This window comes from Lycorma delicatula, chromosome 1, assembly GCF_047948215.1.
Source record: "Lycorma delicatula isolate Av1 chromosome 1, ASM4794821v1, whole genome shotgun sequence".
NCBI classification, from domain to species: domain Eukaryota; kingdom Metazoa; phylum Arthropoda; class Insecta; order Hemiptera; family Fulgoridae; genus Lycorma; species Lycorma delicatula.
The window spans coordinates 110971458-110996570 of NC_134455.1; the positions used below are offsets into that span (position 1 = coordinate 110971458).

The window sequence follows — 25113 nt, forward strand, 5'->3', positions numbered from 1 at the left end:
AGAAATACAACAAATTATTTCAAAGGTGTCAATAAATTAACAGCTGATGAATAATGTGTTAATAATGTGCAGGTGGTCCAAAAGTCGCAGTTCAGCCTATATTTCAGAAGTTGTAAAGAAAATGAAACATTTGGTTATATGTAAATTAGGTGTGAGGACCCACCTTTGGGGCCTAACAACAATGGCTGCCATTTTGAATCGCCGTACTTTTATTTAAATCTGACTTATCAAAACATTTTACAAGGAATTCATTTCTGCAATCAGATTTCACATAACTGTTATGGTGTAGGAGTTATTGGCATCCAAAATTGACACTGGAGAGCTACATGATGTGATCAATATGTTGACCATTTTTTGCTTAATCCAGTCATCAGACACTTGCAGAAGCACTTCTGATATGATTTCTGTGCAGCACTGCATAATTCTTTGTTGCAGATGGTGAATTTCATGAATCTTCTCTGCGTAAACAAGTTGCTTCAAATGCCCCCACAAATAAAAGACCTTAGGTGTGAGGTTGGGTGATCTTGGTGCCCATTCCACTGGGCCATGCCGACCAGTCCATTGCCCAGGCAACTGGACATCAAGCCACTGACAAGCATTTAGCGCAAAGTGTGGCAGACCACCATCTTGTTGAAAAAAGGAAGGGAATGTTCTATCTTCATTTAAAAGGAAATGAAAGAGTGACGCTCAGCATGTCCAAATACCGCTTAGGGTTCCATCGATGAAGACTGGTCCAACCACGCAGGTGCCCTATATCACGCACCACACCATAATTTTAACCTCTCCAACAACATTGCATTGGTAATCCAGTGGGGATATTCATCACATCAATATTGGTGATTCTGCCGGTTCACCTCGCCAATTACATAAAACATTGCCTTGTCACTGAATAGGATACTCTGGGAATACAGGGGTTGTTCTAATACTGATGTAATGCCCACGTACAGAACGCGACACATCTGTCTGGGTCATCCTCAGAAAGTTTTTGCAGCATTTGCATGTTAAATAGTGCTGTGTTGTGGGCTCCTTGCAAAGGCAACCAAGACCATCGTAGAGGTTGTCTCTGTGGAAGATTTGGGACGACCACTACGTCGCCTGTCAGACACATTTCCAGTTTTCTTGAATTTAGAGACATGCGAAATCGGTGGTCTCTGGATGGCACCTGTTGAAATCTGCTGCAACAACTTGACTGCTTCGTTCATCAGACATCAGGATCTCAATTTGCTCTTCTTTAGTCAAAGCCATCATATGTCACCTGCAAAAGAATAAGATTTCAAACTTTTGGATGCCAATAAAATGTACACCATAACAGTTACGTGAAATCTGATTGCAAAAATGAATTCCTGGTAAAACTTCAATCCGTTTCGATACGTCACATGACCTGACCCCCTTCCCATTTAAATAAATGGACGGTGATTGAAAATAACGGCCATTGTTGTGTTATGTCCCAAAGGTGGGCTCTTATACCTAATTTACATTGGTGTATTCAAATGTTTCATTTTCTTTACAACTTCTGAAATAATAGGCTGTACTGCGACTTAAATAATTTTGTAATGTACATTAAGTTTACTGGGTACTGTGAAGTGTGCTGTTGTTTTTTGTGAATTTTAGTTTGAATATGATCGCTTTGCCATTGAAGTAATTCCGTACTTATTTACAACAGGAATATACTGCTGATATGGTATTCATTCTTGGTGTGTGTAAAGGTACTACTGCAATAGAATATGAAGTATGTTTTCTGAATCGCAGGATTCCAGATCCCCAAACACGGTGTGACTTTTCACAATCTTTGGGAAACGGGTTCACTACCTGGTATTTGTACCAGCTATGAATGATCTGTCCAACATGATGCTGTTATTGATGAAATTATTATTGCTGCAGTCCAGGTGTCGATACATAATGTTTTTCTAAGTGGATCATAGTTTTGCATTTGATTTTTTGTAGGACACTTAACAAAACAAGTTTTATTATCATAAACAGCTAGTTCAACTTATACACCCAGGAGATGGTCTGTTTCGCTTAGAGTTTGGCAACTGGTGAAATACAAATTGACAACTTTACAAGTATGTTTTAGGCAAATTCCTTGAGCTCAAGAATCATGAGTTCAGCGCTAGATATTCTTCTAATTCTGAGATGCAAAATATACTTACTCCCCACTCTACTTGTGCCATTTTCACTTGCTTGAATCATAATTTACCGGAGAAATGGATCGCTAGTGGAGGTCCACGCATCTAGCCACCAAGATCATGAGCTAATCTCTTTAGATTTTCCTATCTCTGTAGATTTTTGCGTCTGGAGGTGGATGAAAAATATATACAAAACAAACATACATTCTCATGAGGAATTAATTTTCTGCTTTATGGATTGGCTGATCACCTTAAGGACAGCTGTAAAGAACTAAAAAAGAGCAGCAAAAGCAGTACAGAAGTGTGCCAAGAAATGTGTTTAAAATGGCAGGCTCACTTTTGAACATTTATTGTACACTGTTATTTATAATGCACTGTGGTCTAGTGTACAATTTCTAAATAAGATTAAAATTTTTCTAACTATTTTGTTTTATTCAGTTTATCGTACACTATTCTGTTCAGGATTAAATTCTCTATATATTTTAAGAGTTCTATGTGTTTATTACCCATTTAACAAAGTTGTATGTCATAGATATATAACATGGTTTTTTACCCTAACTTATTACTTTTCACCCAGGATTTCGCAAAACCAACCGCAAATACATTTCTGGGACCTATTTTATTTGGTTTTTCAGGTCATAAACCATACAAAATGACAATTCTACCCTTTAATTAACATACTAAGAATTTCTGTGCGCCCTCATTTCACCAGGGTAGCTGAAATCTTCCACTAGCCATAAACGACAGAAAAAACATTTTAGGACATTTGTTTGTATGAGCTCTTTCCATTATTTTCACTAGTAGAATAAATTATAAAAGTCCCAGGAGAACTTCATGATACACCTGTATATATAATTTTGATTTGAATGAATATTTTGGTATATGTTTGGTAAGTATAGTTTAGTTAGTATCTGTACCAAATTAAAGAAACTATGTTGCTCTTAAGAGAAAGTTTTTGTATGATCAAAGGTGAAACCCCAATTTCATGGTAAGTTGCAGTCAGATTGCAGCTTCTATCATGACTGGGTAACTAAATGTACAGAAATAATGAATTCTGCTTCCATTCTAGGAATGATTTAAATGGAAATCCTAAAATGGCATTTTCATTGAATGTTTGACTTAAAATTAAAGCTTCTATTCCAGGTTCTGAGCTATATGTGATTAAGAAATACAGCCTTAATTTTGTTTAACACTACTAAGAGATAATTATTAAAATTAAGTGGCTAAGTAATAAGTATTGCTGTAAATATTCCAAACAAGTAGTGCTTTATCTTAAATAAAGTTGTTTTGTAACCATTTTGCTTTCACTCTTTCAGTAGTTGAGTGAAGAAACAATCCGTTATTAGAAATAAATTACTATCCTAAAGAAAGTACGAGGGTGGGTCATTAAGTGCCTGTGTTAGAATGAAAATGCAAGTTTTTCAGAAAAAAATGTTTTATTTTTAACATAATTTGGTTTTAGGAGGATACACTTTTCTGACATCCCTGACATTTTTTTAAACCCTGTAAAACATATAATTTGTCAAACTTCAAAATAGGCTTCTGTCTTAATGATGATCTTTCTTTTGAGCAGAATTTTTCTCCATGTGTCAGTTTTCATATTGGGAAACAGAAAGAAGTTGCAGGAAGTCAGGTTGAGTGAGTACTGTGGATGTGGCAGCAATTTGTAGCACAATTCAAGCAATTTGGCCATGACTATTCCAGATGAGTGAGCTGGGGTATTGTCATGATGAAACAGCAGTTTTTTTGCCATGTCTGTTTAAATTTCTAATTGTAAAGGTACAAAAATTCACTGTAGTACTGCTCCATGATTGTGCTTCATTTTTCCAGAAAGTCTATTAGATTATTCCTTTCACATTCCAAAAAATCATAGCCATGACCTTTCCAGCCAACGGGACCATCTTGGCTTTCTTTGGAGCAGATTCACCTAGAATAACCCATTGTTTTGATTGATGTCTCTGGGATATAGTAATGGATCCAGGTTGCATCAGTGGTCAAGTAGATGTTAAAACTGATGCAGAATTTTTGGCAATCGGAAATAATCGTCATGGACTGTCTCAACAATTTCCTCAGTAACTACATCTGCTGGGCGACCTGGGCGCTCCTCATCAAAAACAGATGTACAGCTATATTTACATTTGTTAAACCAATATCTCACAGTTGTCATACATGGTGAAGTCCCCTATAGACAGGATCCAACTTTGCTTTTTCTTCGCACGTTTAAAGATATATTGTAATCTGCCAGATTTAAAAATTTCCTGTTCTTTTAATTTTGAAATTTCCTTTTTTTATTTAATTGCTTGAGGATTAATCAAAAGAATTGTTAGTTCATAAAGAGTATGTTAGAAATAACCAAAATTTCAGTTTCCTAGCTATTCAGGAAATTTGATGTAATTGATGAATCAGTCTGTTAGTGCTTTCATGGTGGCTACTAACAAGAATGAATAGCATGATTTTTCAGAATGCCGCCATTATATTTTACTACTGGCATAGAAAACCTGTTAATTTTTTTAATTTAACATTTTTTATGGGTAGAAATCAAAATAATTTCAATATTATTTTATAATTAGACTGCACCGAAAAATGTTTAAAAATGCAACTTTCCATGTTTCAAGGTAGTACAGCAGACGTTTGTTTTCAAAAATCTGTTTTTGATAGGAATAATTATTAGCATTAAAAACAGATAATTTTTCACTTTTTTATTTTTTATTATGGTTTAAAATTATGGAAAACTTAAAAATTACTTATGTTTATTCAGATAATATTGAAAATAAAAAGTAATAGCTTTAACTATTGGCATACCAAGTTAACTATTTTATTTTTAAAAATCACTTTTCTTTCAAAATGCAGTGTTCATGATTTGCCAAATGAAAGTTTTATATTTGTCTATTAGACAGCTGGAGTAATTCTTATTAAGCATTTAATAATGAGTAGGTAGATTTTATCTCAAACTACGTATTTTTTCTCAAAATGTGGTTCTAATATGCTGTTATTCCAGGGCAATATAATGATAAGACCTAACATTACCTTAATAAGAGTGCTTATTATTTACTCTAGTAGATATGAAGTTGCTCTGTTTAGGGTCATTTAAGGTTTGATAAAAAATTTCAACAAAGGAGTGAACTCAGTAAACTACATAAAACAAATTTCTATCGTCCAAATTCATTTTAAAGTTCAAAATTTTGCAACTTTGTTGTCATCAATTTTCATCGTAGTGGAAGTCCAGTTGAAGTATTGACCAATGCTTCCTGAAATCACATTAATAATGTTATTTGTTGGCTTAGATCCATAAAAATTGGGAAATTTTCTGAAATTTGTAATGCAAGAATCAGCACTGTTCATTCCATTATCCATAAGCTGAATTACTGTGAACATGTTCAAGATGGGTTCCTAGACAGTAGACTCAAAACCACAGACACCCAAATTCACATTTGTAAGGAACTTAAACAACAGTTTTTATTTGAATGTATTATTTTTTCAGAACATAACATGTGATAAACTTGGATTCATAATTTTGAGTCTGTATCCAAACATCAGAGTATGGAATAGAAACATCTGTGTTTGCCCAACAGGAAATAATTTGGTCAAAACATGTCAGCTTGTAAAGTGGTGCTGACAGTGATTAGAGACTAAAGGCCCAATTTATTGGGATTACTTGGACGAACAATATACAATAAACAGCAGGTATTATTGAAGTGCTAGAAAATAAAATGAAACCTGCAATAAGGAGGGAACAAACTGGTTCTCTCTCAAAAGGCACAATTCTTTTGCCTGATAATGTCCAACCCCATATCACTCAAAAAAATAGGAAGCTATTCAAAAGTCAGGTCAGAAGGTGTTGCCACACCTACCTTATAGGCTTGATCTTGCACAATTATATTTTTTTTTGGTCTTATAAAATAATTTGAACATGGCAATGACAAGAATGACACCAAAGTGAACAATTATCTACTACTGGAATAAGAAAACTCACAGAAAAATGGGGTAAGTGGCTAAATGTAGCTGAAGGTAATCTTAAAAAGTAATGCTAGTTCCATTGTCATAATCCATTGAGTGAATAATAATTTTTTTAGTTATTTGTCTCCTTTAATTACACTGGGCTATAAGTTTTGTTATATATTTTTTTTTTTTTTGCCTTCAGTCATTTGACTGGTTTGATGCAGCTCTCCTAGATTCCCTATCTAGTGCTAGTCGTTTCATTTCAGTATACCCTCTACATCCTACATCCCCAACAATTTGTTTTACATACTCCAAACGTGGCCTGCCTACACAATTTTTCCCTTCTACCTGTCCTTCCAATATTAAAGCGACTATTCCAGGATGCCTTAGTATGTGGCCTATAAGTCTGTCTGTTCTTTTAACTATATTTTTCCAAATGCTTCTTTCTTCATCTATTTGCCGCAATACCTCTTCATTTGTCACTTTATCCACCCATCTGATTTTTAACATTCTCCTATAGCACCACATTTCAAAAGCTTCTAATCTTTTCTTCTCAGATACTCCGATTGTCCAAGTTTCACTTCCATTTAAAGCGACACTCCAAACATACACCTTCAAAAATCTTTTCCTGAGATTTAAATTAATTTTTGATGTAAACAAATTATATTTCTTACTGAAGACTCGTTTAGCTTGTGCTATTCGGCATTTTATATCGCTCCTGCTTCGTCCATCTTTAGTAATTTTACTTCCCAAATAACAAAATTCTTCTACCTCCATAATCTTTTCTCCTCCTATTTTCACATTCAGTGGTCCATCTTTGTTATTTCTACTACATTTCATTACTTTTGTTTTGTTCTTGTTTATTTTCATGCGATAGTTCTTGCGTAGGACTTCATCTATGCCGTTCATTGTTTCTTCTAAATCCTTTTTACTCTCGGCTAGAATTACTATATCATCAGCAAATCGTAGCATCTTTATCTTTTCACCTTGTACTGTTACTCCGAATCTAAATTGTTCTTTAACATCATTAACTGCTAGTTCCATGTAAAGTTTAAAAAGCAACGGAGATAGGGAACATCATTGTCGGACTCCCTTTCTTATTAGGGCTTCTTTCTTATGTTCTTCAATTGTTATTGTTGCTGTTTGGTTCCTGTACATGTTAGCAATTGTTCTTCTATCTCTGTATTTGAACCCTAATTTTTTTAAAATGCTGAACATTTTATTCCAATCTACGTTATCGAAAGCCTTTTCTATGTCTATAAACGCCAAGTATGTTGGTTTGTTTTTCTTTAATCTTCCTTCTACTATTAATCTGAGGCCTAAAATTGCTTCCCTTGTCCCTATACTTTTCCTGAAACCAAATTGGTCTTCTCCTAACACTTCTTCCACTCTCCTCTCAATTCTTCTGTATAAAATTCTAGTTAAGATTTTTGATGCATGACTAGTTAAACTAATTGTTCTATATTCTTCACATTTATCTGCCCCTGCTTTCTTTGGTATCATAACTATAACACTTTTTTTGAAGTCTGACGGAAATTCCCCTTTTTCATAAATATTACACACCAGTTTGTATAATCTATCAATCGCTTCCTCACCTGCACTGCGCAGTAATTCTACAGGTATTCCGTCTATTCCAGGAGCCTTTCTGCCATTTAAATCTTTTAATGCTCTCTTAAATTCAGATCTCAGTATTGTTTCTCCCATTTCATCCTCCTCAACTTCCTCTTCTTCCTCTATAACACTATTTTCTAATTCATTTCCTCCGTACAACTCTTCAATATATTCCACCCAACTATCTACTTTACCTTTCGTATTATATATTGGTGAACCATCTTTGTTTAACACATTATTAGATTTTAATTTATGTACCCCAAAATTTTCCTTAACTTTCCTGTATGCTCCGTCTATTTTACCAATGTTCATTCTGAACACTTTTCTTTAATCCACTCTTCTTTCGCCAGTTTGCACTTCCTGTTTATAGCATTTCTTAATTTCCGATAGTTCCTTTTACTTTCTTCATCACTAGCATTCTTATATTTTCTACGTTCATCCATCAGCTGCAATATATCGTCTGAAACCCAAGGTTTTCTACCGGTTCTCTTTATTCCGCCTAAGTTTGCTTCTGCTGATTTAAGAATTTCCTTTTTAACATTCTCCCATTCTTCTTCTACATTTTCTACCTTATCTTTTTTACTCAGACCTCTTGCGATGTCCTCCTCAAAAATCTTCTTTACCTCCTCTTCCTCAAGCTTCTCTAAATTCCACCGATTCATCTGACACCTTTTCTTCAAGTTTTTAAACCCCAATCTACATTTCATTATCACCAAATTATGGTCGCTATCAATGTCTGCTCCAGGGTAAGTTTTGCAGTCAACGAGTTGATTTCTAAATCTTTGCTTAACCATGATATAATCTATCTGATACCTTCCAGTATCGCCTGGCTTTTTCCAAGTGTATATTTTTCTATTAATATTTTTAAATTGGGTGTTGGCAATTACTAAATTATACCTCGTGCAAAATTCTATAAGTCGGTCCCCTCTTTCATTCCTTTTGCCCAGCCCGTATTCACCCACTATATTTCCTTCCTTGCCTTTTCCAATGCTTGCATTCCAATCTCCAACTATTATTAAATTTTCATCTCCTTTTACGTGTTTAATTGCTTCATCAATCTCTTCGTATACACACTCTACCTCATCATCATCATGGGCGCTTGTAGGCATATAGACGTTAGTTAACAATCGTTGTCGGTTTAGGTTTTGATTTTATCCTTATTACAATGATTCTATCGCTATGCGTTTTGAAATACTCCACTCTCCTCCCTATCTTCTTGTTCATCACGAAACCTACTCCTGCCTGCCCATTATTTGACGCTGAGTTAATTACTCTAAAATCACCTGACCAAAAGTCGCCTTCCTCTTCCCACCGAACCTCACTAATTCCTACTATATCCACATTTGTCCTACCCATTTCCCTTTTTAAATTTTCCAGCCTACCAACCTTTTTCAAGCTTCTAACATTCCACGCTCCGACTCGTAGAATGTTATTTTTTAATTTTCTGGTGACCCCTTCCTTAGTAGTCCCCACCCGGAGATCCGAACGGGGGACTATTTTACCTCCGGAATATTTTACCAAGGAAGGCGCCTCCATTATTGCTATGTGAAAATGCAGAGAGCCACATTTTCTTGGAAAAAAAGCAGCTGTAGTTTTCCATTGCTTTCAGCTGCGCAGTACTCAGAGGACTGAGTGATGTTGATACGGCCGTTTAAGTCGTCGTGACTCACGCCCCTAACAACTACTGAAAGAGCTGCTGCCCTATTTCAGGAATCATTCCTTAGTCTGGCTCTCAACAGATACCTCTCCGATATGGTTGCACCTTCGGTCCAGCTACTCTGTATCCCTGAGCACTCAAGCCCCCTCACCAACGGCAAGGTCTCATGATTCATAGAGGAGGTTTTGTTATATATATACAAATTTTGTTTATTCTTATGTATTTTTTTTTTGAAGCTGAATCCACATATGACCTCAAAATTTTTCCTAAGGGCCTAATTTATTTTTTAATTGTTACTCATAAAAAATAAAAATTGTTGAAACAATTTTTTCTATTAACACTAAACACTTGTAAATATTTTTTGAGAGCCAATGTTTATATCATTAATAAATGTGAATGTCTAAATATATTTGTAAATGACTCCGAGTGGAATAATTTGGAGTAGTAACCAGTATGATTAACAGGTATTAAATCGTAGAATGACGATAATACTATACTATGTGAATACTATAGTATATAGTATACTATTATACTATATATGCATACTATGACTCATTCCTTAAAAAAATATAAATTTATCACAGTAAAAGATTTAATTATTAGTTAATAGCTTTTATTAATGACATCATAATTAACTGTTATAGTCATTTCAATTATTATTTTTGCTTTAGAATTTCCTGTGTATACCATTGTGAGTTAGATTTTTTTTATCCCCACTTTTTCTGATAAATAATTTTTTTTTTGTGTATTGTTAGCAATCTATATTGTTGTTTATATTTTACATTGTTGTTTAATAAATAATTTTTTCTAAGTGGTGAATTTACTTTTAAATTTCCAAGAATATTACTCCTGTGGTTAAAAAATCATATGCACCCCTATTTCGGGTGCAAAACAGGAAATCAGTACAAGTTTTGGATCCTCCATATCTGTTGTATTCTTAGACAAAAAGAAGACTGAGAACTATGTTTGTTGCATCCCAGATAGGTAAGCTAATTAGGGATTCAGACTTTGAGAAGAGTTTGAATGAATCTGAGAAAGCAACATTTCAAAATATTGTTAAACCATTCCTGTATAAAAAGAAGACAGAATTGTATAGGATTGGTTAGTAAACTTCTTGAAACTAAAAATCTGCGATGCAGTATGTCTAAAATTAGATATATTGTATTCACATTGGACTTTTTTCAAACCTAACTTCCGCAATGGTGATTAGCACAGTGAATGCTTTCATCAGGATGTATCAATGATGGAAACATGCTCAGAGAAAATGGAACCTAAATATGCTTGCTGGAGGCTGAAAAGGGATGTTCCAGAGGTTAAATACAGGAGAATGCTAATGAAAAGCAGGTGTTAGGTAACATAATATCATACTATAGGCTATATAATTCCTTAAAAAATCAGATTTTCTTTAAATAGTTTGATTTCTACAAAACCCTGACTTCCATTCAATTTTGAATGTAGACTTTAAATCACAAAAAAATACTATAAAACAAAATTGACTTGTAATAAAATAACTTTTTTTTAAACCAGTGTTATTGAACAACCCTCATATATTAAAGAAAAATATGTAAACATAAATTCTACTATTTACCTTTGTGTTCTTTTGATGTTTCTTTTCTACATTTGTATCCTCGCCACTCTTTCTGAGCCTTGTCAGGAGGTACTGGTGAAATATCAGTTTTCAATTTCCATTTTTAATTAAAACTGATAACAGTCTAATAGTAAAAGTGTATTAATTTCACTTATTAGCAGCATACATACTAAAACAATAAACTGGTGGCCATTACAATTTATAGGGTCACATAATCAATATCTAGCTTTGAGATAGGCCAGATTTGTAGTTGCGCACTTTTGATGGAAATCTACATTTGATGGGCATGTCAACTTTGAAATGAACCAGTATCTATATTTGATGGTATTTCTTATATTTATTCTCATTTTTAAAGAAAATAACATTGCTAATAAGAAGAACATCCCATCATATTACATAAAAACAACTGTTACCTTAATTTTTAAGTGCAGTCTGAAACTGCACCTCCTCGTATGTAGATATACTAACATATTGATCACTGTGCTAATAAAATTTAATATTAAATGAAATTTAAACCACCTAAACATAATAAATAGATAAGTTAAACTTACCATATTAATTCCAAAAAACAATTTTTATGGATCTTTTATCCTCAGTTGGCATTTAATTCTGTAATTACTTTAAAATGAATTGTTTTTATAATTTTAATACTTTCAATAATAGTCTACAATGACTTGTAATGTAACATTTTCGACAAATCCAAAACTCACTAATTATAAAAACAATTTATTTTAATGTAATTGTAAAATTAAATACCAACTGAAGATGTGGGATCCCATGAAAATCAATTCAGGTAGTTAATGTGGTAAGTTTAATTTATCTATTTACTGTGTTTTGGTGGTTTAGATTTCATTTAATATATATATATATTACATGATTTGCTAATGTTAATTAGCAATGATTATTAAAACTGTAATCTGTAAGAAAATCCATTTCTTGAAGTGAATACAGTATATAGAAATTATTATAAAATTAAAGGAAAATATCACAAAATTAAGAATGTTATTTTTTTTAATGTATAATTTATTTTTTATCATGTTATAATTTTTAATAATCTGATATAAAAAATCATATATGCTAAACATATATATAGTCTAAAAATATTTTGGTATGAAAAAATATTGTATAAAATTAAGCTGATACACAATTGTCATTAATGCAATTTATTCCCTAGCTGTTAATTTTATTTTAAAAGGGAACTCAGGACGTAAGATGACTGAAGAAACTGGTTTCACCTCATTTACTTCAGTTACAGAATTTACCTTCATTTTTCTAAATAGAGCTGAGAGAACAACCTTCATTTCCATTTTGGCAAATTTTTGACCTGAAATTTTAAATATTAAATTATATAAAATCAGTACCTAGTATTAAATTTAAAAAGAAACTCTGCATGATAAAAAAAGGGAAGACAAATTTAAAACAGAGCACAGCTCTGTTTTAATATCAAATGGTTCTGAGAGTTTTCCTCTAAATTTCACTTATGACTTAGTGTTTATGAGGATCAGTTTTATTATGTTTATTAATTTGGGATGTAGTTCGAAGTGTCTTACAATTTTTAGTAGGGATCCTCTATGGACACAATCATATACTTTCTTGAAGTCAAAAAACGTTCACCATGTCTCTGCTTCTTTTTCTGTTGTAATCCATTATTAGCTTGAGACTCATGATCTGGTCTGGACAGCTACTCCAGGGTCTGAAACCTCCCTGGTATTCTCCTATTTCTTTCTAGAGTTGCAAACTGATCCTGTTGAGGATGATACTGAAAGAATTTTGTACATTGTGTCTTCTCCTGTGGTTGTTATGGTCTTTCTTTTTCTGTTTAGTCTTTGGAACCACCAAAAGGCATTACTTCGAGGATGATATGTATGAATTGTAAATGAAGTGTAGTCTTGTTTGGTCTCAGGTTGACCAGTCCTGAGATGTGTGGTGAAATGAAACCCAACCACCAAAGAACACCAGTATCCATGATCTAGTATTCAAATCCGTATAAAAGTAACTGCCTTTACTAGGATTTGAACTTAGAATCATCTACTTTGAAATCAGCTGATTGCAATGACGAGTTCACCACTAGACAAAACTGGTGGGTTAGTTGTTAGGGTCTATTTTATCCACTTATTTGTGTAGCAGATGGATGAGGGCCGTCATTCAGGATCTGGTAGTTCTTTGATCCAGATGTTGACAAGCTAAAAGATAAAGATAAAGATAAAGGGTGATTTTTGCTGGTCTTCCTGGATGTTTCCATATCTTACAAAGGTCTGATCTTTTCCCGCTGCTTTGTAAATTCTTCATTTCACACAATGCTCAGTAGCCCTTTTTTATTGTGGGTGGGTTGATGTTTTCTAATGGTGTTGTTATTGGGGTGCTGGTGTCAAGGTTTAGGAATTCTGTCATTCTTTGCTATTTGGAGTTTGTTGAAATATTTAGTTAGGATTTCCTCGTTGTCTTTATTGTTATGGGTCAGAATATGGTTTTCATCCTTCATTAGCAGGGTTAGGAGTTCATATTTTTGGTTCTGTTTTTTGATGGCTCTTTTGAAGCTATCAATTCTTTTGTTGAATTCTTCTTCTGTTGATTTCAGTATCTTTATGGTGCTGTCTTTTTATTTTCCTTTGAGTTCAGGTGGTTTCTTTTCTTTGTTTTACAAGATTTTGGAAGGATATTTCTGATTTTTGGAATTGCTGTAACAGCCCATGGTTGATGTCTCTTCTCCACTGTTTCCTTGCATTTGCTGTTCCACCATTGATGCTTTTTACAGGGTTTTATTGGAACCAATTCTTCTGTAATTTGTTTAAGGTTGTTAACTAGGGTCTTCCTTCAAGTTTTTCTGTGATTATTATTTTTCTGGTTGCTTTTTGGTTATTTCCATTCTGATTAGTTGGGTAGGGACTATTTTACTTTTAGTTTTGAGAGCTTGGTTTTGTTGCTTCCTTTGGGAAGTAAATTTAATTTTAATTTTGACTACATAGTGATTTGAGCCTGTGTCTACTTCTTGGAGGACTTTTCCATTGTAGATCTCTTTGTGGTAGTGTTTCTTCATGAAGATATAATTGCCAATCTCCTTTAGTGTAGTTGGGCTGTTTCCAGGTTTTGAGTTTTTGAGGTTTCCTTTTGAAGCATGTGAATTTCAATATTAGGTTGTGGCTTCTACAGAGATCCATGAGTTTATGTCCATTTTCATTTATTCTATGTTGGGTCATTTTCGATGATGTTGCAGTATCTTCTTTCTGTGCCTGGTTGAGTGTTGAAGTCTCCGATTAGTTGTTTAACATCATTTTTGAGGATGTTATTTATGGTCTGGTCGAGTAGGTCCCAGTACTTTTCTGTTTCTCTATGGTCTTTTGTAGATCTGTTTTTATTGTTAGGAGGGGTGTGGTTGTTTATTATGGTACAGATTTTATTAGATGTTTTTAGGGTGTGTTGAGATTTTTGGGGATTGTAACTTGAATTCTTGTACGGAGTTTATTATTTTGGAGGCTGACCAAAAAGCCTGTTCCCCACTATGGAACACTTTTCATCACTCTATTCCCAGGTATACCTTTGTGGAGCCTATATCCTTGAAATTCCATGGTGTCCTGGTTGGTATTTCTTATTTCCTGTAATTCCATGATGAGGATTTTGTGTTGGTCAATTAGGTTGGTTATTATTTTTAGTTTATCAGTCTGCATGAATGAGTTTACATTCTGTGTGGAAATGTAGGTGATTTGCTTCGATTTGATTTTGGATTTTGTACTGTTCTTGTTCATGTGTGCAGTGTTAGCGCATTTACAATGCTTCTGATCACATGATCACATGCTATCTTCTAAGTGGCAGCCCACCATATCCAGGTCCTGTCTTCTCTGAACTCTTGTGTTGCTTGGTTCAGCCGGTGGAGTATTCCTTCAAAGATCTTTCACGGTTGACTGTCAAGGGGTCATCTGTGGGGGGCTAGGTCCCAAGTTACAACTCTAGATGCAATCTAGTAAGTGATAGTGAGGTATGACTGGATGTTAATAAAATGAAATCAAATTATTTAAAGAAAAATATGATGTGATCAAATTGATTTTGTTTGTAATAAAATCAAGCCATACTGTTTTGCTCTGAAGCACCTTAATAAAACGCTAAGCTTGTCACCATTATTAAATATTTATTATGCCTATATATATTCTGGTATATTTTATGTCATCTCTTGGAGCTCCCTCAAAAAGTTCAGAATGAGTTTTAAAGATTAAAGCATGGGTTGTCAGATCATAATCTGACACCCATAAGTATGAGTTGTGTAGAACTATATTTGGAAATTAAATATGATAACTTATTCTATCTTCTGATGTTTATATTTAAGAATGGGGATCTTTTGTAAAAAGAATGATAAAAAGTTAAAAGCTTTTGATAAAAAGTTACAATATTCACCTTTATCAAACCAGCCAAAAGAGCTGTTTTCATATGACTTAACATAATACCTCGACTTACACAACAAAGACAACAAAGCTGAGGAGGGGCCTTGGTGTGCAACCACTGTCATTTTTAATAAATTGCTGAACCATTTGAAAAATCTTCCCTCCAATTTTTTTCAAAATACAATAAAACATTTTCTTTTATGTGATCAACAATATTCTGTTATTTTAAAATAATATTAATTAAAAACAAAACAAAAAACACAATTTATCTGCATCCTATTTAACATGTACATAAATGTATTCTCAAAATAATTTTCAATATTAGCATCTGAATTGTGATTTATTTTATAATAATTTTATATATTTAATCAATTTTCCTTAATACTATTTCATGTGTTTGTATTTAAATAATTAATACTGACTTGAAACACATCTATGTCTTATCTCATAATTTGTTTTTACATTTAAAGTTTATCTTATTGATGCGATTCGTATAATATGAGTGATTCAAAACAATACTCAAGTTTGTAACTCTATATTCCAAATAAAGAACTAATGACAAATTACTTCTGATAATACTTATAATAAAGTTTTCAGATACAGTTCATAAATGTTCAATGTGACCCCCTCCAGCTGCATGGCACACAACTAAGCAGTAGCTGCCCTTTTGCACGAAAGCATATCTTGTGTTACTGAATTCATTGCAGCTGTGATACAGTTCTGCAGCTAGGCCAGATTTGTTGGTAGAGGTTACATAAACTGCATCTTTCACAAATCCCACAAGAATAAGTCACATGGTGTAAGATAAGGTGATCTTGGAGGCCAGAACTGAAGAGCCAGGTCTTCATTTCCGATGCATCCTATCCATCGTTGAGGTAGATTCATTCAGATAGCGTTGAACATCTAGGTGCCAATGGAGCATCATGTTTTCCTGTTGATAAATGATGTTTTGTGAATCTTCATTTAGCTGAGGGAAAGCTAGTCTTTCGGTATGTCCTTGTATGTTATTTCAGTCACCGTGTGTTAAACAAAAAGGAATGATCCTTAAAGCTTTGTTTACAATACAGCACATTAACCGAGCGGGAGTCTCTCTCATGTTGCAGTGTGTCATGAGGATGTTGTAGACTCCATATGTGAACATTTTGTCTATCCACTTTTCTGAGATGGAATGTTACTTCATTGATAAAAATTAAATGTGAAAGAAAAGTATCATTCTTCCATATTTCCAAGCATTTGATGACAAAATTCAACATGCTTTGATTTGTCACTTCTACACAGAGGCTGTAAAAGTTGTAGGTGGTATGATTTGAAAAGTAAACGATGCCTCAAAACATACCAGACAGTCAGTTGAGGTATTCCAAGTTCTCTGCTCGCTCTTTGGTTTGACTTTCTTGAGCTTAATACAACATCTTCAATTCATCTCCCATTCTACTCTCCTACATATAGTCGACCTGTGCCTTGTCTTTACAGAGACTCCCTGTTTCTTCAAACTGGTGTAACCAATGACATATGCTCTTCCTTGTTGGAGGGTCAATGTTACATCAGTTGCCAACTGGATTAGTTGTAATCAAGAACAAAGAAAACCTTATGTTGCACTGTAGTCCTCTTACTCAAAACTGACACATAGTGATGGCGCAAGCACTCTAGTGGTTTTTAATATGTTCCAGCAATGTTATTTGAAACTTTTGGACCTATTCACTCAATTACTATGTAAATCAGTCAAATAAATCTTGTAATTCAGAAATTATATGGTTATTAAATTGAGTCCATCTTTTAGAATTTCCATAAATTTTTATGTAACAATCAGATTAAAGATTTATTTATTGCATGTAAATGTGAGTGAGTAAACAATTAACATTAACAGATGAAATTACTTTAAAAAGAATTTAATATGCGACTTGAAATATATAATAGTCAAAAAATGCACTGACAAAATATGAAACATTAATATAATTCAACTAGCAGTCATACAAAACTGCAAAATTTTCAGAAAAGAAGGTTAATGTGTCCCTTTCAAAAGGTCAAAGAAGGTTATTGTGTATTAACATACACAATAACCTAGAGGCACACAAATTAAATTGCATTAATTGTGCTGAATATTATACTGAAGGTACTTAATGAATGCACATTACCTACAGCTACAAGAAAATATACCACTAATCAAGTTTTGAAAATCACATCGAAAAAGTAAACATACACACATTAACCACAATATGTAAATTTCACATACTATACTATATATGTAGTATTTCACATACTATTTCAAAGTTCTCAACTTACCTGAATACACTCAGATCAAATGTAGAGTTTGATTGCATATAAAAGGAAATACTAATTTTTCTTTAGGTTATTGGTAATTACGTTACTGCTAATTAGTTCTGAAACGTTCTTTAAAACAAAGTATTAAAATTTTAGTCATAAAACTTTTTGTGATAGTTTTCCAAACACAAGAATATTAACTAATTTATCTTGTCTAAATTTAAAAATAAAATGTATTTCTATAATATTTCACTATGATTCTTTAATTAACTTCATATTATATTATTTTAAGTGATGACATTTTATAATATGTCTTTTTTAAATTTATACTGTCTTTAGGTAAGTTGCGTTATTATTATTAGGTTTTGTTTTATTTTATAAATACTTAAACTAATAATACTGTATTCTTAGAAGATTCTTTTCTGGCTCTTTGTAGTTATGTTTTAAGATAAAATTCTAAAAGTAAAATAGAAAAATTGTTACATAAAATTACCTATACAATTCCTGGGCCCACCACTGAATGGTATGTAAGAAAATGGATGTCTCTGTTGATTTTGATCTGGAAGGAATCTATCTGGATCAAATTTACTTGGATCAGAGAAGTATTTAGAATTACGATGAAGTATATAAGGAAATACAACTACATTTGTTGTGGATGGAATTATATATCCTTTGTTTCCTGTAAAAATATGAAAAAGTATTGGTTTACTAAAATATAAAATGTAATATGAGAAAATTAATACTAGAAAATAATTTATTTTGTATAATATAAAAAAAAGGTGTAGTCCATGAAGAATCAATATTCTTGAATTTTCTTGACAGATTTTATGAAGATACAAATATCTCTGATATCACTTTTTCTTCTGAAAATAGTAAATACTGCCTATTTTATGGATATGAAAGTTACAATATATTGGTTAATCCAAAAGTTATGCCACTAAGATGGTAAATAGATAATGTAGAAAAATTTAATTTAACAGAATTAATGCTATTTTAAAATAATATATGTTTTTATAATTTTTAGAACAGAATTTTATAATAATTTCTGGAAATACCCGTTTATCTTTAAGGAAACTTTCATCCTTTTAATCATATGTATGAATTGTTTACTCTAATATAAAACTTTTATAAAGTTACACTTATTATATACATTCTGAAATTTCATTATTTTATGATCTTCAGTTGTTTAATGGTAGGAGATTATTATGATGTAAAGTATTTTTCAAATGCCCCCTAAAAAAAAATCTGGTGATGGATCTAGCTTACTACATCCTTTTATACTTTAATTAAAAAGAAAAATTCTTTAAAAAATGCAAATTTTTGGCTATTGTATATGATGTGGCACCGTCGGTTGGTTTATGATATCTATCTTCAGCCTCTAAGAAAATAATAAATTTATTTGTAATGTTTATTTATTGTATTGTTTAAAAAAATTGGCCCAATAATTCTTTTTTTGTGAAATGGTATATTAAAAAATTGTTTCATTATATGAAGGTAATTCTTGATATACATGTGCATTTACATCGCTTTAAAATTTGGTTATGCTATATGTTAATGTAGCTAGCTGAATAGATGGAACTGTTATTCATCATTTGTTATAGATGAATCTCTTATTCATCACTGAAAAAAAAGACATTATTTGGTATCATCATACTTTACAAATAAAATATAAATTTCTTGAACTAGACTGTTTTATAAAATATTTTGTGAAATATATGAAATAAATTTTATAATTTTTATATTTATATGTATGTTTTGTGATCAATAATTTCTAAAATTTAAAGTAATTGATCAAACTCATTGATAAACTCATATAAAGTAATTGATAAACTCATTTTACATCTTTATAACAAAAAAAAATCATTAAATTTTGGATTACATTTGATTTGATGCAATTTTAGGTATATTAGTAATTTATTACTAAAAACAACTTAATTTTTTCCCCTCCTAATGTGTACATCACAGGCTGTTCAAGTACTGAACTCCACCACGGCCCAATGAAATGAGTTTGATGTGTAACATGTAAATGAGGTATAGCCTTGTACAGACTCAGGCCAACCATTCCTGAGACGTGTGGTTAATTGAATCCCAACCACCAAAGTATATCAGTGTCCACTATGTATATTCCACTATGTAAGTACATATAAAAGCAACTAACCTTTATTAGGATTTGAACCTCCAAACCTTCGGCTTTGAAAATCGGCTTTAAGCAATTGATTTGCAAAATAAGTTAGACCAGTTTGCAGGCAAAAAATAGATTATAAAATAAATATTTCTTTGGTTATAACAAAATTTCACTGTCAGTTGTCAAAATATTGATATAATTATTTCATTTTTCCTACACTGGGGAACATCCATAAATTTACTGTGTTTATGTTGTCAAACCCCATCTACAAAAAAAATATAATAAAATGCTTATTTACATTTTGTTTCTAAAATAAGATTTTAGAATAAACTACAGGATTTATACATGTATGTTACGCACACATCATCATGTTTTTTTTTGTCTTAGCAGGGTCATTATTGGTTTGCAATATTAGCCAGGGTTTGTGAATTATGCCTTGGCAAGTGTGATTGGAAAACCAGTAGTTTCTTCATCAGATGTAATCAGATAATGAGCAAAACAATAACTACATTAAAGATATGTAAAAAGATGCTCTAACATGAAGTAACTAATAGTTAGTAAATATATGTCAATACGAACAGGACCACTTCTTTCCTTTCTAATTAAAAAAAAGATTTCAACATTTGAAAAAGAATGGTCAAATATAGAGATATTTGAATTTTTGTTAACTTAGGAAGTTGGAAGGAAGAGAAGCTAAGGGAGCAAGAAAGCCTGAATCTCTTAGAAGCTATTAGGAACTTTACATTTTTCTCAAAGATGACATTTAAAATATTGAGCAATATGTTTACCTTGCTTTGCTAGAATGCAATTTGTTAATACTTTTTTTTACTATTGGTATTGCATCCATTAACATTATAATTAAAATTTATTATAATTGTAGTATATATTTATGACAAACATATTCATTAAAGCTATTATTATATTAAAGCAATTATATTTATTAAAGCTATTTATTCATTATTTGGATAATAAAAATTATATAGACTTTTATAGAATTAAATATTTTTTCTATAAGTCAAAAAATATTGAAATTACTTGAAAATTTTATTAAAAAAGTATTGTGAAGCAAAATGATTAGTGATAGCCAAAATCATTACTTATTCAATTACAAAATAGGAGAAAAAAGCCTAAAAATAAGGAACAAAAAAAATTTAATAAATCATATTGGTATTTAAAATAAGAAATAAAATATTGGGTTAGCAAGAAAGTGATTTCAGTTTTGAAGAGTGAAATAAAACTCAATTTTTTTTTATACAAAGAACGGAGATTAATCAATTATGTATTTTCCATTTTGTCCCATAAAACTGTATACTGGCAACTTCATCATTCTGTGCTCATAGAACTTCTGGTCTTTATCAGAAAAAAAACTGAACCGAATATGATTTCAGGTCCGCATCATTAGTGAAAGATTTACCATTTAAAACATTTTCCAATTTCAAAATAAATGGCAATCTGATGGTACAATATGGGAGCTATATGGGAGATGAGACATCATGTCCCAACCAAGTTCCAATAATCTTCCACGAGTTACCAAGATGAGCGAGACCTTGCACTGTCTTGGCAGAGCATGATTCCTTTGCAATTTGCCAATTCTGGCTGTTTTTCTTTGATTACTTCCTCCAGTTTCATTATTGTTGAAAGTAAACAACTGAATTGATTGTTTGGTTCCTTGGAAGCAGCTCATAAATTCTTAACACCGTGAAATCCCACTGAATTGACAGCATGATGCATTTTTTTATGCAATTCAGCTTTCAATGTGCCTTGTGCCAGTTCAACATCCTTGGACCATGATTGTTTTCGATTGATGCAATTGTAGACAATCCATTTCATCACTAGTGGTGATTTGTTTCAAAAAAGGGTTGACTTCATTGCATTTGAGATGCATATCGCAAATATTGATTCATTATGTTAAATATATCTCTTTCTATTCATGCAGGATCTCCAAATATTGAGTTTCTCAATGAGTCCAAGACATTTGATGTGATTTTCAGTTGTTGTGTATGATAAAATTAATCTCTCATACTGTTATATGATGATCTGATTCAATTATGGAATAAAATATGTTGAAAATGTTTATTTTTGCACTCCACATTAAAACTGACCATAAACTTAACAGGTGCAAACAAAATTATACACAATTTGCTTCTAAAGTATGTATGCTAAAAGTGACAGCTGTCAAATCCCAAAAGAAAAAAAATCATAATACTGACAGAAGTCCTTAAAAACAAACATAAAGCTTTCTACTCTTAAAAATTGAAATTACTTTCTTGCCAACCCCAGTATATAGGAAAAACATTAGATTTATAAATACAAAAAGAAATTAGTAAAGTGACTATTAGTATAATGACAATTACTGACAATTAGTATACCGACTCACAGTATGAAGTTGATATCTGATGTAAATTCCTAGAGAAAATAATTTTACTTTAAGGTAGTATAAGAGTTCAATTAAAAACAGTAATTATAACTCAAATTACTGATTTGGACCTTGAAAAAGTTGAAATGGGTATTTTAAATAATGATAAAATGTTAAAACATTTTGCTTTCAGTGGTTTATTATTATTTATAGTGATAAGGATGCCAAAAAAAACACTTGTTTGATGTAATTAAACTAAATTAAAATTAATATTATATTAGATACATACGAAGTTCAATATCAATATCTGTTTGTCTTATAAGTGCAGGGACACTAGGATATAGTCTAAGTGTTTCTTTTATTACTCTATCCAAATAATCAAGACGATTCAAATCTTCTATGGTTGATTCTCTCTCAGAGTCACCAAATACTTCATCCAATTCTTTAAAAATGTTTTCCTAGAAAAAAAGTTGTTTAAAAACGAAAATTTAATTTAAGCCATTATTAAACATACTTGCAAATATATATGAGTGTTATGATCTATTTTTATTCAATATAAATTTAATTATTTAACATTACAAATGCTATCAATTATATTAAAGCAGGTTTGTGAAACTTGAAGGGAAAGTAGATGTTAGTATGCATATAAAATAGTTCTGCTTTGTGTAGCCAACTTCATTACAAAAGAGTATAAAAAAATTTAATTTAAACAATAAAATGCATCCTACATTTATAAGAACATTGTGGAATAAATAAATATAGGATTATTTCAATGCTAGAGAGATGTGTGAGTGAAGTGGAGAATCTGGTAAAGGATAGGCATTTTAATGAATTTTCTTGGCTTGCTATTCCCTAAAAGGACTCATTTTGATGATTTACTGTTATTCTGTAGAGGAAGTCATTCTTTTGTTCCATTGCAAGTATCGAAAAACTTAAATGGAAGAGTTTTTAAATGAAGATTTATCTTCTTCAAAGATGACTTGAAGATTTGTTATTTTTTGTCATCATTGTTGCTTAATATTGGATTGTTGTAATATAATGGTATGTTGTTTGATGACATTCTGATGTAAGAAGGATATTAAAAAAAGCCCTTTGAATTTGAGAACACAGCAACTGTTAAGTTGCTTGCTACAGATCTTGTTGTTTCTTTTCTTGAAAAAGGAGAAGTCATTAGTTTTTTGTGGAATAATATATTTTTTAAATTCTGGATTAAAGTGGCGTTCATTAATTATAGATCATAATAGATACTAAATCTACTAGATCGTGGATACCGGCATTCTTTGGTGGTTGGGTTTCAATTAACCACATGTCTCAGAGGTGGTCAACCTGAGACTGTACAAATGAATATCACTTACATTCATATACATCATCCACATTCATCCTCTGAAGTATTACCTTATGGTGGTTCCAGAGGCTAAACAGAAAAAGAAAAGAAGAGAGAACACAGAGTACAAAAATTGATGTTTTCTTTCAAAATTATGAAATTACATTATGCCATTTAATTGTTTTCTATTTATCTAACATAAGGAGGTGAGAAATCAAACTAGCATAATCTGTATTGTAATTTCATGTACAGTGTTTCAACAATCGTTAAGTAATTCTCTACTTTTGTTAAAGTTTTAATGATTATTCATAGATTGACTAAGCAATCTCATTAATTTTCAATGTATTTTCAGTAGATTATCATGAGAAAAATTTCATAAAGATGTTTATGTTTTCCAAAAGAGAATTACCAAAGTGATTTTAGTACCTAGTTATTAAAGTGTTGGTTAAGAGTTTGGTGTATGGTTATTAAAAAAACAAACTTTATTTGATTGCGTAAAAATTAATTAAAGTTTTATCTGTCTCATGCTTTTAATGAGACAGTAATTTTCAATGTATTTTCAGTAAAACTGTTACACAAAGTAAAAGTAGTCTTAAAATAAGTAAATATCATATAATAAAAACAATTTAATTTTCAGCTATAGCCAGTATACCTACAAATTTAAAGTAAATACAGATAATTAAAATATCTTACCTAGTATGCAATTTTCCTATTCTCATATTATATTAGAAACTTGTTTTTCATGTTCTAATAGCATAAGCATGTTTCTAAAGTACATATTGTTACATCTATTAAAAACAATTCACTTCAAATTATTTTTTCTACTATGTGATTTTAAAAATTGGTTATAAAATAAATTGTAATAAAATATAAAATAATTAAAATTATAAACTACTTGTAAAACATGTTTTTAATTTTCAACTTCTTAATCTAAGAAGGAATTGAAAACTTAGATCATAAGTTGCCTACAAGAGTATTTGCTATACTAATGTCATAGTACATTTTAATATATAATAATACTAATATCCCTGTCGCAGCTACGTCCATGCTGTATGGTTACTTGCGTTTCCTATCATGATCAGGGAATGTTTAGTCACGGGACGTTAGCTAGAGCTCTGCCTCCCTAGACCCTCTTGTGTTCATTAAACTCATGCTTATGAAAATAATAATTATAAATAAAAATTAAGGCCTATTCAATTTATAAAAATTATTAGTGTATTGTAATTTTTTCAGACCAACAGTTTGGTCAGTACAGGACCTGAAACTTTGAGTGATTTGAATAATGTGGGTTTGAAATAGTAGGCCTCCATCTTAAAAATAGTAGTTATAACTGGCTACCCGTCTTCATAAGGGTAAAACTGTATTTTACCCAGTTCTTAGCGTTACCTGATAACACCACTATGAAGTGACTGTAGTTTGTATCTCATTTCATTTTTTAAATTATAAATTTTTTTTATTTTACTTTTTACCCAAGTAACTGGAGGTAAGTGCAGCCTCTCATGTGTCATATACAGTAACAGTGGCAGTGTGTGTTGAGCCACCACGATGTACACAGTTGCACACCTTAAAAAATCAAAATTCAAAAAAATCCGAAAATGGTATTTAGATATTTATCTAAAGAGTATTTGCAAGCCCCAATCTAGTGAATCTTGTTTAATATTGTTGGAAGTGGGGAAAATTTGCAATTATTGCTTAAATTTTTTACCTTTCTTCACCCCTTTCAAGGCTGAATTTCAAATAATCTAGAAACTAGTT

The 25113-nt window shown here is 31.6% G+C and overlaps 1 protein-coding gene across 4 annotated transcripts in view; it reads right to left on the reverse strand.

Moving 5' to 3' along the window:
• Positions 1 to 44: 44 nt before the first annotated feature.
• The window catches only part of LOC142321152 (cytochrome P450 4V2-like), a 65080-nt gene continuing 40011 nt past the window's right edge, over positions 45 to 25113 (reverse strand). For 3 of the 4 annotated variants that reach the window (XM_075359160.1, XM_075359149.1, XM_075359166.1), the window contains 3 exons: positions 22324 to 22492; positions 18047 to 18232; positions 11936 to 12245 (listed from right to left, as the gene is read on the reverse strand). In XM_075359160.1, the coding sequence (XP_075215275.1) occupies positions 12085 to 12245; positions 18047 to 18232; positions 22324 to 22492 (516 nt within the window). In that variant the 3' untranslated portion in view covers positions 11936 to 12084. Of the gene's footprint in view, positions 1256 to 11935; positions 12246 to 18046; positions 18233 to 22323; positions 22493 to 25113 lie in introns of those variants that run through there. The other variant, XM_075359154.1, reaches the window with a different exon arrangement.